This window comes from Marmota flaviventris, chromosome 2 (genome assembly GCF_047511675.1).
Source record: "Marmota flaviventris isolate mMarFla1 chromosome 2, mMarFla1.hap1, whole genome shotgun sequence".
Taxonomy (NCBI): domain Eukaryota; kingdom Metazoa; phylum Chordata; class Mammalia; order Rodentia; family Sciuridae; genus Marmota; species Marmota flaviventris.
In genome coordinates, this window is record NC_092499.1 from 138,599,669 (window position 1) to 138,612,100 (window position 12,432).

The 12,432-nt window shown below is 52.7% G+C and overlaps 1 protein-coding gene across 5 annotated transcripts in view; it reads left to right on the forward strand.

Moving 5' to 3' along the window:
• Positions 1-4,086: 4,086 nt before the first annotated feature.
• Ntrk3 (neurotrophic receptor tyrosine kinase 3) overlaps positions 4,087-12,432 on the forward strand; it is a 389,429-nt gene continuing 381,083 nt past the window's right edge. For 2 of the 5 annotated variants that reach the window (XM_027922507.2, XM_027922509.2), the window contains exons 1-2: positions 4,087-4,659; positions 4,778-5,040. In XM_027922507.2, coding sequence (XP_027778308.1) covers positions 4,793-5,040 — 248 coding nt within the window. In that variant the 5' untranslated portion in view covers positions 4,087-4,659; positions 4,778-4,792. The remainder of the gene's footprint in view (positions 4,660-4,777; positions 5,041-12,432) is intronic. The other 3 variants (XM_071608640.1, XM_071608642.1, XM_071608641.1) reach the window with 3 other exon arrangements.

The window sequence follows — 12,432 nt, forward strand, 5'->3', positions numbered from 1 at the left end:
GAACAGAGTAGAGTCTTTGGTAGCAGTGAGTTTCCTGGCATTGAAGGTGTTCAAGCGGGGACTTCATTTCGGAGTGCTGTTCAGGGAATTTATGCATCAAGTGGGGTTGCACTAGATGGCTTTATATTGGGGAGGATCTGTTCCAACCCAGAGAGTTTGTCCAAGATCTTGGAACTTGAATCTAGGACCTGAACTGGGGCTTCCTGTAGCTGGGTTATTCTGCTTTCTGGGGCCATGTTGGTGCTTGACTCCCTCCCTCTCCCTTCATGGGTGAGTTTCCATCTTCTATGTATGGACAAAATTCTCTCCTTGGCCCCCCATCTTCTGAATGGCATTATACATCCTTGACTTCTAGCCAGGTTTCTTTCCCTTGCATCTTGAGCATGGGTCATCCAGGAATCAAGCCTCTTCCTCTAGCACAAGTCCAGGCCCGCCAGCTCCATGTAGCTCTTTGGAACAGCACGTTCTTCAGAGCTGTCTTCCCTGTCTCCCTTGGTGCTTCCCCTAGTACCAAGATTCTTTTTTCAGCTCAGAGGGTAGTGGGTCCTATTTCTGTTCAGCTAGAAAGTTGTGTAAATCTTAGATTCAGAAGCTGAATGGGATGAATCCATAATGCCTGGGATGTGGTTTGACTCCCCCAAAATGTGGCCAGTAATCTGGAGCTATGAGTCTATTAGAAAAGGGACTCTGGCTGGGTTTTAGAAAGGATGACAGATGACCAGAAGGTCAGGGATTTGCAGTGGACAGAAGCCCTGGGAAGTGGTAATTCTGGGCTCAGCATCATGTGTTTGTAAGTTTCCTGAATTTTTATTCCTTTCTTCCTTTCCTAGGTGGCAGGGAATTTTGGCTGCTGGGAATCCCTCAGAAACAGTCAAGTAGAAATCTCAGGTGTTCACACATCTGCAACATGCCCTTTAAGAAAGAGGCATGTACTCAACTTCTCTAGGTGTTGGGAAAGTTGGCCCACTGTGCTGTGTCAGACAGCTGTCAGTCTGGCCTATCTAATCAGAGAACACAATGGAATCTTGGGGACATTCCCATCTTCTCCAGACTTTTGGTACCAGAATGCATCAACTTAACTGTAAAGAGTTTCTAGAACTTTAGTTTCTGTTAAAACATATCAAAACCACCTTTGCCCATTCTTGCTTTCTCTTGATCAGCAGGGGTACATTGGTGAGTTTCCTCATCTATAAGACTCCAGCTAGCAGTAAAGGAGATTGTGTGTGTGTGTGGGTGGGGGTGGGGTGGGGTGGGGAGAGGCACCCCTGATTGGAGGGATGCTGAGATGAATCATGATATCTCTCAGACCTGGTGATGGCTGTATACTGGGAATGAGGATGATGTGACAGGTAGTCTTCCTAGTTGATCAGGACATTCTTAGCAAGAAGATAAGATACCCCAAATGTTTTGGACTCGAGTTGACTCAGAGAAAAGTGTCTGCACTGGAGACTCTCCTGCTTCCTCATCCAAATCTGGCCCACTTCTGAGGTTAAGAGCCAGCAAAGCATGACTGTCTTTCCATGGGCAGCGTGAGCAAGCCATTCTCCTGATGTTCTTACATTTGGAGTGAAACTTCAAAGGTCTGGTTTTGACAAGATTCTTGTAGCTGAAATAGCTAGTTTATTTCGCCCTAATCCAAACCTCAATCCGTCTTCATTCTCAGTGATCCTTTCAACCCAGGTCCATGTAGAATCAGAGAATATTCAAGCTAGAAGGGTCTTTGGGTCACTGTGCTTATGAACCACCTGGGAGCTTGTAAAGTGGTCTGTGGTAGGGCCTAAGGGGCTGCATTTGTAGCAAGCTTTTGGGTATTGTGGATACCTCTGGTTAGAGGGTTTGAAGAAACTGGCCCAATTTTACAGATGTGAAGGCTGAGACCCAGAAGGTTTATGTGATTTGCCCCTGATCTGAGGTAGAACTCTGCTCTTCCCACTTGCAGTCTATTATCTGCTCTAAAAAAGGTCTTCCTCCTTTCAGGCTTCTACTTCCCAGTAGGCCCAAAGCATAACCATAGCATCCACTAGAACCCCATTTCACTATCAAAGATGAAAGACCATCTCCAAAAGGGTTCCTAAAATTTTTATTTTTATTTTTAATCTGACTTATGAATGCCTATCCTTCTTTGTCAGAGAGGTTAAAATCATATTTTCTTTCTTAAAGAAAGGGTGGTGGTGGTGGTACTGAGCATCTTTTAGACACAACCATTTTTGCTCCAGGTTGGGGAACCAATGCTGTATTGAATCCTCTTGGCATGCGGTGGTTGTTCAATCTCCCCTGTGTTGTTTGAGGAAAGTTCCATGTTTCTCTGCTGCCACCTGCCACTTCCCAAGAGAGGCCAAGCTTGAGTGTTTTTGACTACACCTCAGTTTCCCTGTCTCTAAAACAGACATTCAAAAACCAGTCACAGAATAGTACTTGAAGTGGCAGGGAGATTCCCAGTGGACAAGGACACCAGGGACTGGCCTCGGGCCAGTAGGAGCTGTTTGAGAGTCTAAGGCTGTCTCCACTCTGTCCCCTCCTGCTGGTGGGAGGGCAAAATGCCATTCTGGGGACAAGGCCATAATGGTGACAGGGCCTAAAAGTCTCACTGAGGCCAAGGGAAGGCGGAATATGACGGGAAGTTGGGGAAACTGCCTTTTATAGGCATGTTCTTTTCTTTCTTTTTTCCTTTTTTTTTTTTGTCACAAGTTTTCTCCCAGCGACAGTGCCGCTCATAGACATCAGGTCTGTCAGTGGTTGCTCCTGGGGCAGGCTGAGACACCAGCATACCCCTTCCCCCATTTTGCCTGCAAGTTGCATGACCTGCATCGGAATCCACAGGGGGGCGGGGGAGAAGCCTTTCAGATACTGGATGCAGTTGAATTCACTGTATTTTGCTTCCTCGCCTGCCCTCATCCAAGCTCGGGGAGGAGAGCCCTGCTTTCTTCTCCTGTGAATGCTGTAGTGTCTGCCTACTCGGACTCCCCTAACCCTTTCTTCTCCTTTCCTACAGCGGATGCTCGGGTTTTCTCAGCAAACCGCTCATACTTGGCATCTTTACATTTATTTTATTAAAAAAAATTCCTGTCAAGGCCAAATGCGGGGACTCCCTCTCCCCGACAAGAGCTGAACTCGCACCGAAGGCTGCACCTGTTTTGCGCCCCTACCAGGAAGGGGTGCTTGGGTGGGAGGGAAGGTGGGAGGTTCTGCGCCCCCCGAATCTGGAGAAAGCAGCCCGCCCGCCCCCTCACCGGGCAGCCAGCTCAGCGCACCCGAGAGCTGAGCCCGAGAAGCCGGTCTCTGAGGGTGCTGGCGTGGCGCTTGCCAAAAAATGCCCCTTGCATCTCAATTTCCCTGCCGTTTCTCTACAGGCACGTCTTGCCCGGGCCACCTCAGCTCTCCAGCGCAGCCCTTTCGGTGCTTGTTCTGTCCATCTCTGCTCCCTGCTTGCCCAAGGCCGAACGTAAAACCCTTTGCCAAGAAGGCGCAGTGGGCGTAGGGGCATCAAGCGTGCCATGCCCCGCAGTCCCCTCCCAGCCAAGCCCAGCTTCCCGGACTCTTGATTACGGAAGTGAGTGTCATTCACATCTAGGTCTGCGCGTCTGCAGCCCGGGTCCCTGGGTCCGGGTGGCTCTCTGGGGTTCCTGTGCGCTCCTGGCCCCCCAGTCACCATCCGCGAGCCTGTGCCCCCCACCCAGGCTCGGGTGCGCTCCCCGGTCACCTCGGCCACGTACATTTCACTTCCTCCCGGCTGTCGAGATTGCAGCAAAACCGGGCAGCACGAGGGCCAAAAAGTGGAGAGGAGAGCGCCTTTCGTGTCGCGCAGCCAGCTTGCCAACTCTCCCTCCCCAGCGCCGACCCTCGCAATCCCAACTGCAACTTTTTCCCTTCCGTCTCGGTTTCCCCTTGGCTGCGGCGAGCGGGCGCGGGGCCGGGAAGCTTGGAGCGGGCGGGCGGGCAGCCGCACGGCTGCGGGTGGCGGTGTCGGCGAGAGCCGCGAGCCGGCGAGTGGGTGGGTGGGTGGGGAAGGAGGAGGGAGAGGACCGGGGGGGGGGGTTGGGAGAGGGATGTGGGGAGGGGCGGGAGGGGGGAGATTCCGCTCTTCTGCCGCTCCCAGCCCGGGCGGGGGGCAGGGGGAGGAGGCCACGACGAGGGAGGGGAGGAGGGAGGGAGGGAGCCGAGGAAGACGCTCCGATAACCCGTGCGTTTCGTAAGGCTCGGAGCACTTGTACATTTCTGCAGGCGCGCAGCGAGCCATTCGCGGCGGCTGCTGCAGCTCCGACTGCATCTTCCTCCTTCTTCCTCCAGCACTGGGTGTGTGTATGTGTGAGTGTGTGTGTGTTTTGCAGGTGTGTCCGTTTTAATTCTGCCCAGTAGGTGGGACTTGGTGACTTTAGCACCATTTTTCCTTTTTCTTTCCCCCCCTTTTTATTATTATTATTTTTGCCTTCCCACCGTCTGTTGCAACCCGGCAAAGTCTCGGAGTCGGAGAGCGCGCCTCGCTTCCAGAGCCCCTGGACCTGACAAGCCGGCGAGCGCCGAGCCGGCCACCATGCCCGGCAGACCGCGCCACTAGGCGCTCCCCGCGGCTCCCACCCGGCGGCGGCGGCGGCGGCGGCGGCGGCCGCGATGGTTTCAGACGCTGAAGGATTTTGCATCTGATCGCTCGGCGTTTCAAAGGCAGAGGCCCCCCTCCCCCTTCCCCCCTCCCTCGCCGTCTTTGTTTCCTTCCCCCCCCCCCTGCTCTCCCCACTCCCCCCACCCCACCCCCCTCTCCTCTCCTCCTCCTCTTTTTTAGAAGCAGCGATCGGAGATGGATGTCTCTCTTTGCCCAGCCAAGTGTAGTTTCTGGCGGATTTTCTTGCTGGGAAGCGTCTGGCTGGACTATGTGGGCTCCGTGCTGGCTTGCCCTGCAAATTGTGTCTGCAGCAAGACTGAGATCAATTGCCGGCGGCCGGACGATGGGAACCTCTTCCCCCTCCTGGAAGGGCAGGATTCAGGGAACAGTAATGGGAACGCCAGCATCAACATCACGGACATCTCAAGGAATATCACTTCCATGTAAGTCAGGCGGCCGCTCCCCAGCCCGCCTCCCCCTCGCTCGGTGTCTCCCTTTCGCCCGCCCGCGGCCCGGGAGCCGGCCCTACGCCCGCCCCAGCTCGCCACTACCCGCTGCCCGCCGGGCGCGCGTCAGGCTCGCTCTGGCTCGGGAGATGCTCTCGGGCTGCGTATTCCAGGTGACTCTGGCCCTGGCGAGGCGTGATCCGGTGATGCTTGTGTGTACCTCTCCCGGGAGAGGACCCTAGAGCGGGCCCAGGGCTTGCGGGGCTCAGCTCCCGCCCCCGCCCCCACCCCACCCGCTGTAGGCTCATTTCGAGGGTGCGAATTGGGTTCTTTGCCCCCCACTAAATAGCAACAGTTTGGCCACGCTCAAGTGGAATAAAGTAGACGAGGCTCGATTTCCTGGCAGAGGCGGCGGCAGCGATAGCGGCGGCGCAGGCAGCGCTTAGCCGGGAGGGAAGGTGACAGATAGGGACTGCTTGCGATCCAGCCGAGAGATGTTTTAACTATTTCCTTTTGAGACAGCAAAACACGCTGACAAGTAAACAAGTTGGGAGCTAGCTGCTCATGGGGAGACTTTGGACGTGTCCAGTCCGTCATGGACGCCTACCTCTTCCCTTTCCCTCCCGCCGGCCGGCCCTCTCCAGCCCCATTTTGGGCATTTCTGAGGACACCCCCTTTTCCCACCCTCATCTGCATCTGGGCGCCTACAGATCCCTTTCTCTGCTTGGGCTTTGATGACTGCTCTGGATAATTCCGAGTCAGGATGATGAAGGGAGGAGAGGACGTGTGCTTTGGGAAGGGGGTTTCTTCTAGCATGGTGCGGATCTGTTTATGTGCAAAATTGAACTCTGCTTGGCGTTTGCCTGGTTCTGCCCCATCTGAGACCTGTAGTGACCTGCTCTTATTTTTTTTTTAGTAGAGATGGGGAACAGAAGCATAGGAAGGGGAGGAAGCAAGAGCTTAGGGACCTGTGAAACTGCCCATCCTTTCTTTTATTCCTTGGCCAGGTGACCCCCCCCCCCACTTCCAATCCTGCCACCCTACAGAAGGGTGTGGATGCTCTGGGATGTTCAGAGGATGGTTCTCCTTTATTTCTCCTCAAGGTTCCCATCCCCTGGGAACCTCCAGGAGTGGGTAGGATGCTGAGAGAGGTTTGCCCCGAAGTGCTGGCCAGGTCTGAGGAAAGCATTTGGGGTGGCTCTTTACCTCTTGAAAGGACTCAAGCAAGAGGGGCTGAATGTGCCATTGGTGCTGCTCTCCTAGCGTCAGCTCTCTCTTGCTTCAGCCCAGTGCGATGGGGCTGCAAAGCCAGGAGGAATTGCAGTCCTGCTCTCTCCAAAGCCCGCCAGCCCTCTTGGCTTAATGGAGACTGCTTTCGTTCTTGCAGCTGACAGTTCGAGGGAAATGGACAGCCCAGGAGATGTTCCTGACTCCTGGCTCAAGAGACGAGCTAGACCCATATCTCAGCTCTGTTGTTCACCCCTCACCACCTTCAACCTGGCCAGGGATGATAAGACAAGCAGCCAAGGCAGAGGGGGGAGGAGGAGGAGGGCAGGAGAAGTAGGATGAACCTAGTTGTCCCTCTCCTTCCTTGTAGGCCACAGTGTCCTGCGTCCCTCAGGATGTAGGGAAAAGGGCCGTTGGTGAGATTGTCAGAAAACTGTCTTGGAAGTGCACATCTGGGGGAGCCATGTGTGGAGAAGTAGACAGAGCTCAGTGGCTAGTCCTGGTACTTGGGAGTCCAAGCTAGGGATTTCCAAGGGACTAGATGGGCTACCGGTTGAAGAGGAGGAGCCCCAGGGGCCTCATGTGAGTCTGTGGGAGCCAGTGAGCTGCATCCAGTTTGTTCCGTGTTCCATGGATATGGATGTGTGTATCTGTTGGATGGTAGCTACCGTGGGAGGCAGAGATGGTCACAATCACGTAGGCTCTTTATAGCCACACAGAGGTGTCACTCCTTTGAAAATGAGGCTCAGGGAAGCAGTTTGACAGGGAAGAGTTGGGTTGGTCTTTCCAGGCTGCTGGATACAATGGTGATGGGAGGAGCCTAGGGTAGCCTCTGACCCTCTTTGGCATTGGAGGGGACCCTAAGAGAGCAGCTGGGGGGATAGCAAACAGGGAATAGGGTGGAAACCCCTCTGTGTATATCCCCATTCTTGTTTTAGGACTGGAACCCTGGCAGACTGGCAGGACTCTTTTCCCCAAATCTGCCCCAACACCAAAGAGCAAGGGAACTGTATTCCCTAGGAGCTGTGGGAGTGGCATATTGGGAAGGGTCAGAGGTCATGGGTCGGATGACCTTTCTTCGCCCCATTTCTCCCCAGTGCCCTGTTATATATGTGACTGGTATTGACTGACCTCGGGAAAGGGCCAAGCCTTTTACTCTGGAGGCAGACAGCCTGGAGAGAGGGAGAGGAGTCTTGTTCACCCTGGAAACAGCATGTCGCTATCCCTATTTTACCCCTGAGGAGATGGAGGCTCAGGTGGTAAAGTAACTGTCCGGGGTGGAGCCAGCCTTAGGAATATGTTCTCTCCAGCACACGATTGCAGGCCCTGCTCTGTGGCACTCTACAAGATGAAGGGGCTTGAGGGGCGAGTGGAAGGGCCTTGCCTTAGCTTGGCCTGGAGAAATGCTCTTCGAATTTATGATGTTTGCAGAGACAAGGCTTTGAGGAGGCCCCCAGCCTCCTGTCAGCCTAAAGCTCTGGGGACTGGTGTTTGCTTCTAGGTGGGCTTGGAGAGGCTCTAGGTATAAAGAGGGTGGGGCCTCTGCAGATTCACCCTCAGGTCCCTCCCTTGGGTGCTGGATGGGTTGTCTTGAGTTTTCAGAGGCACAAGAGGTCCGTGACCCTGTGGTTCTGCTTCTCAAGGCAGTGTGTGAGATGGTTCCTGTCCCTATCTGAGCCCGGCCGAGGGCTGCCTTGGGTGGACGGCTACCACCGCTTCCGCCACTTCATTGGTATCATGAAGAAATTAGCTATAAAATGTCAGGGTAGAAGTGTGGGGTCTCAGTTCTGCCCCTCACAGTGCCAAGCTGCTTCCAAAGGACTTTTCCTTTTGGACTTTTTGTTCAGGAGACCAATCCTTCTGCCATTGAAGCTCTTGACACACAGTGGTCTCTTCTAGAAATGTCCATGCGCAGCCACGCCCAACCGGTCTCTGACGTCACAAAGGCAGGAGGGTGGTGGCTGGGATGGTGGGCTGTCTGGGCCGGGTTGGAGTGGTGTCTCCTTGGCTGTTAGAAAGAAGATGGAAAGAAGAGGATGGCATTTCTGGGCCAGATGTTCTTGAAACCAGTTGCCTGGGCTTGCAAAGACCATGGGCTCTTGGCTGGGATGCTGAGCTGCCAGCTGGGTGTCACCCCTAGCCACCACAGCATTTGGCAACTGTCTGGTCCCTTTATTTTCCCTGCTTCCCCTGAAGACTCTCTCCTCACTGGCAGAGGGGGGCATATGGGGCTTTGCCACATTGACTCTTTGATTCTCCACCTTTCTGAGTATCAAGGGGAGACTCAGCTTTGGCAATTACCAGTGAGAACTGGGGTCCCAGCAAAAGTATGAACCAGGCCCCAAAGCCATCGGTCAGGAAGCTTAGCAAGGTGCTCAAGCCCCAGGATTGGAGCTAGGCCTGAGGGGGGAGGCATAGGGGACTTTGAGGTGAGATTTGGAAGGGGCAGTAGTTACAGCCCTGGGGAAAGAGATACTTCCAGGATAAAAGCTGGGGCCCTGGACCCCACTGGTCTTGGGATTTTACACTGAGGCAGGGCTGTTGGTTGGCTTCAGGCCCTCCCTGGATCTAGAGTTTCAGCCTCAGCAAGCCCAGTAGGTCAAGCTTCCATAGAACTCCCTGGGGCCAAGGACATTGGCCCTGCGGTTTCATGGAACCTGCAAATGTGAAAGCTTTGGGCAAAATCAGCCTGGCCTGCCAATAGCTTTGACAGTACTTGTATACCAGCCCCAGGACAGTTGAGCGTGGAGCCTGGAGGCTCCTCAGGGTCCTGCAAGGCTCCCGCCACCCTCCTGCCTGGCTAAGTGTGCTGCTGAAGGGAGGGAGGGCCTGACACTGGCTTGTCTGTGATGTTGTCTGTCCTCACCCTGCCAGTCAGCCCTGGCTGGTCCTTCCTTCTGTCTGAGGAAGAAGCAGGGTGCCACCCCAGGTGAATCTTGAGTGGGTAGGTGTGGATAACCTGTGGCCCTCTCTGGGGATGGCCCTTGCCAGTAGGGTGGTACCTCTACTGTGGCCTGTGGTTCCTATCCCAAGTTCTCAATTGAGTGGTTTGTGTTGAGGTCACAGGCACCACGTTGGCCTCTCTTCCCAGAAAGTAGCAGGTGAGGAATAGGGGAAGGATTGGGAAACACAGGTATGTCCTGACCCTTCTCCTAGCCCTCTTGAGCTGTGCATCACAGGGCTATAGTCTTTCTGAGCTTATGAATTCAGCTATGAATTGAGGCCACGGGGCATAGTGTCCCTTCCAGTTTGGACCTCTGTCATCCCCGAACCAATGAACATCCCCCAGGAAGCTCAGCCAGGCCAGGGCTAAGGGTCCCTTCTTTGGGATGGTGGTCACTCTTGTGATAACACCAAGAGGAGGGTGTATTGGGCTCTCTCACTGGCTGTGGGCCACCTGTCATTTCCTCCTTCCTCCCTCTCCCACATCTAGAAATCTCAGGTCACACAGACTTTGAAAGAATTTGTGTGATATATGACACAATTTGAAGTCAACTTCCTAGACCAAATGTCACACTTAAGAATGTGCCAGGGCCTGCAGCTTCTCCCTAATAGTCGTCCACCCAAGGCAGCCCTCGGCCGGGCTCAGATAGGGACAGGAACCATCCCACATACTGCCTTGAGAAGCAGAACCACAGGGTCACGGACCTCTTGTGCCTCTGAAAACTCAAGACGACCCATCCAGCACCCAAGGGAGGGACCTGAGGGACCTAGCTTCATGTCCCCCATTCTGCACCCTGGGCTCAAAGCCAGGAAGACATGTTCCCCACAAAGTTCTCAACCCATTGCTGGAGCAGGGGCCTCCACTGGGTGAGAGAAGGAAACATTAGAATTCTACTTGAAAAAGTATTCTTGCCTAGAAAAGGGAATATTTAATATTTAATGTATAAAGATACCTAAGCACATGAAAATATGAGTATTTGGGTTGCAAATTTTTTATTGCCAAATCTTATAAAATAAAATTTAAAAAAGCATGGTGCCCTTGTTCTTGTGATAGGAAGGTGCTGAGCTTGAAAGGAAGGTGAGTGAGGGACAGGAGAGGTGGATCGCCATCTTGGTGCTGTTCCAATGGGAATTTGACGAATTAGGCAGTGGACAGAGGGACATGAGGCAGGACCAGGTTAGGGCAGCTCTCAAAAGATGATCTCCTAGTACCTATGAGGAACCTGCCTGTTTGTCCCAATGAAGCAAATTCTCCATCTGTATGAATTACCCACACCCATTTATATTGTGATTCCCAGTTTACATGCTACTTAGAAACTGTTGAGTTTGTTTTTGCAAGAGCAGACATTATTAGTCCCATTTTACAGATTCACCAAAGTCAAGAACAAAACTGGAGTCCCAGTGTTTGAGTTGCTCTGGCTCCCCAGTGAAAAGATCCAGAGGCTTTGGGGTAGCCGGAAGCTGCTGCTTCTGCGCCATGGCCCTGCTGCTGCATGTTCTCTGGCGTGTTGGGAAGGGAGATGCTGAACATTTTTATCCAGAAGGTTGTCTCACTTTCAAGGGGTGGGGGTATGGTAATGACCTGTTTCATGGGACTTGTGGAGGGCGGTTGAGTGTCCTGGTAATTGTTCTAAAAGTAGCCTAATGGAGTCTGGACTTATTGGAGGCTGGTCGCCAACAGATCTGGTGACCAATTGAGCCATCAGCTCAAGTCATTTATCATTCCCTGAGCCTCACCTGTCTCTGCTTGGGAAACGTGAATACTCTGGTGGCAGGGCCCATTGCAGGCTCCTTTTCAATGGGGTTGGTCATCAAAGAGTAAGGACTCCGTTAAAGCCCAAACCAAAGCTCAGCATCCGCTGGAGTCTTCAGAACACTCCAGGAGGATCCCCCCAAGTTTTAGCTGCCCTAATCACAGGGCCCACCAGCATTCAGAACTGCCGGGCTTCACTGCAAGCCCATCCTCCTCTTGTTCCCCACGAAGGTCCTGAAGTACAAAGGGCAGGACTCAGCTGGGGGTTCCCAGGTTGCTGGGAGACTTCTCTTCCCAGGCATGCTCCCAGGTCGGGGTGCGGCCTCCTGCTCTACCCTGGCTCCTGTTCTGGGCACTTTGACAAAGCCAGAGCCTCCCCCACAACTGCGTCTCCCTCTGGGGTGATGTTTCCAAATTCAGGGTCCCCAGAGGCGACAAGTGTGTGTAAGGCTGGCAGCCCCAGGGCTCCTGGCAGCCCGCAGCCCACGCCAATTAGAAATAAACTCAATGAGAGCTTCTGCTGAGCTATTTACATGTGGGACTGCAGAATTGGGCTCGGCACACTTGGGAGCCTGTCCTTTCTCTCTGGTCACACCTCTGTCCCTGGTCCCCAGCTGGCTTATCGAATCTAAAGGGTCCCAGGTTCTGGGTGATGGAAGATTCAGAATTTCTTCCTCAGGTAGACATCATCAAACATGGAGACTCTAGAAGCTACTCTCGTCCTATGCCCAGTTTTTCCAGCTGCTCCTCCAGCCCTGTGGACAAATCTCTTCCCTCCTCCAGGCCTCAATTTCCTTATCTGTAAGATAAGGATAATCATAACAGCTGTGTTACAGCAGCACTCTGTTGAAGTTCAGTGTCCTGTGTCATGTCTGGCAAAGAGAAAGCTGTCGATACATGATAACTAATAACAGCTAGCATCTATTGAGTACATGATAACTAATTATGGCTAGTATTTATTAAGGACAAGAGAACCAATGGTTGCTAGCATTTATTGAACACTTATTCCAGACACTGTTCAAAGCACTTAAGGATAATACTTCATTGTGGCATCATACCAACTCTATGAATTAAGTGTTATTAGTCCCATTATATAGATGAGGAAACTGAGTCCAGGGAAGGTACTTGATTTGCTTAATTTCACACAGCCAATAAGTTTTTAAGTAATCTAGCATTTAAATATTAAGCTCTTTTGCCTATATTCTCTTCCTATATTTGTAAGCATACTAACATACACATGTGTATATATATGCAGGTAAACATGTCTACATATACACATGCACACGAATATATTGCTATTATGATAAGTTAATAGGAAAGTAAAAGCATTGAAATGAAGGTCTTTGATGTTATTCTAATTTCCTAGGTGAGAATTTCCCTGGCTGGGGTTAGAGGGTAAGGCAAACGGGGTAATTATGGGTATGATGTTGGTCAGGCAGTTTTGGCCAACACAGTCCCTGGCCTCT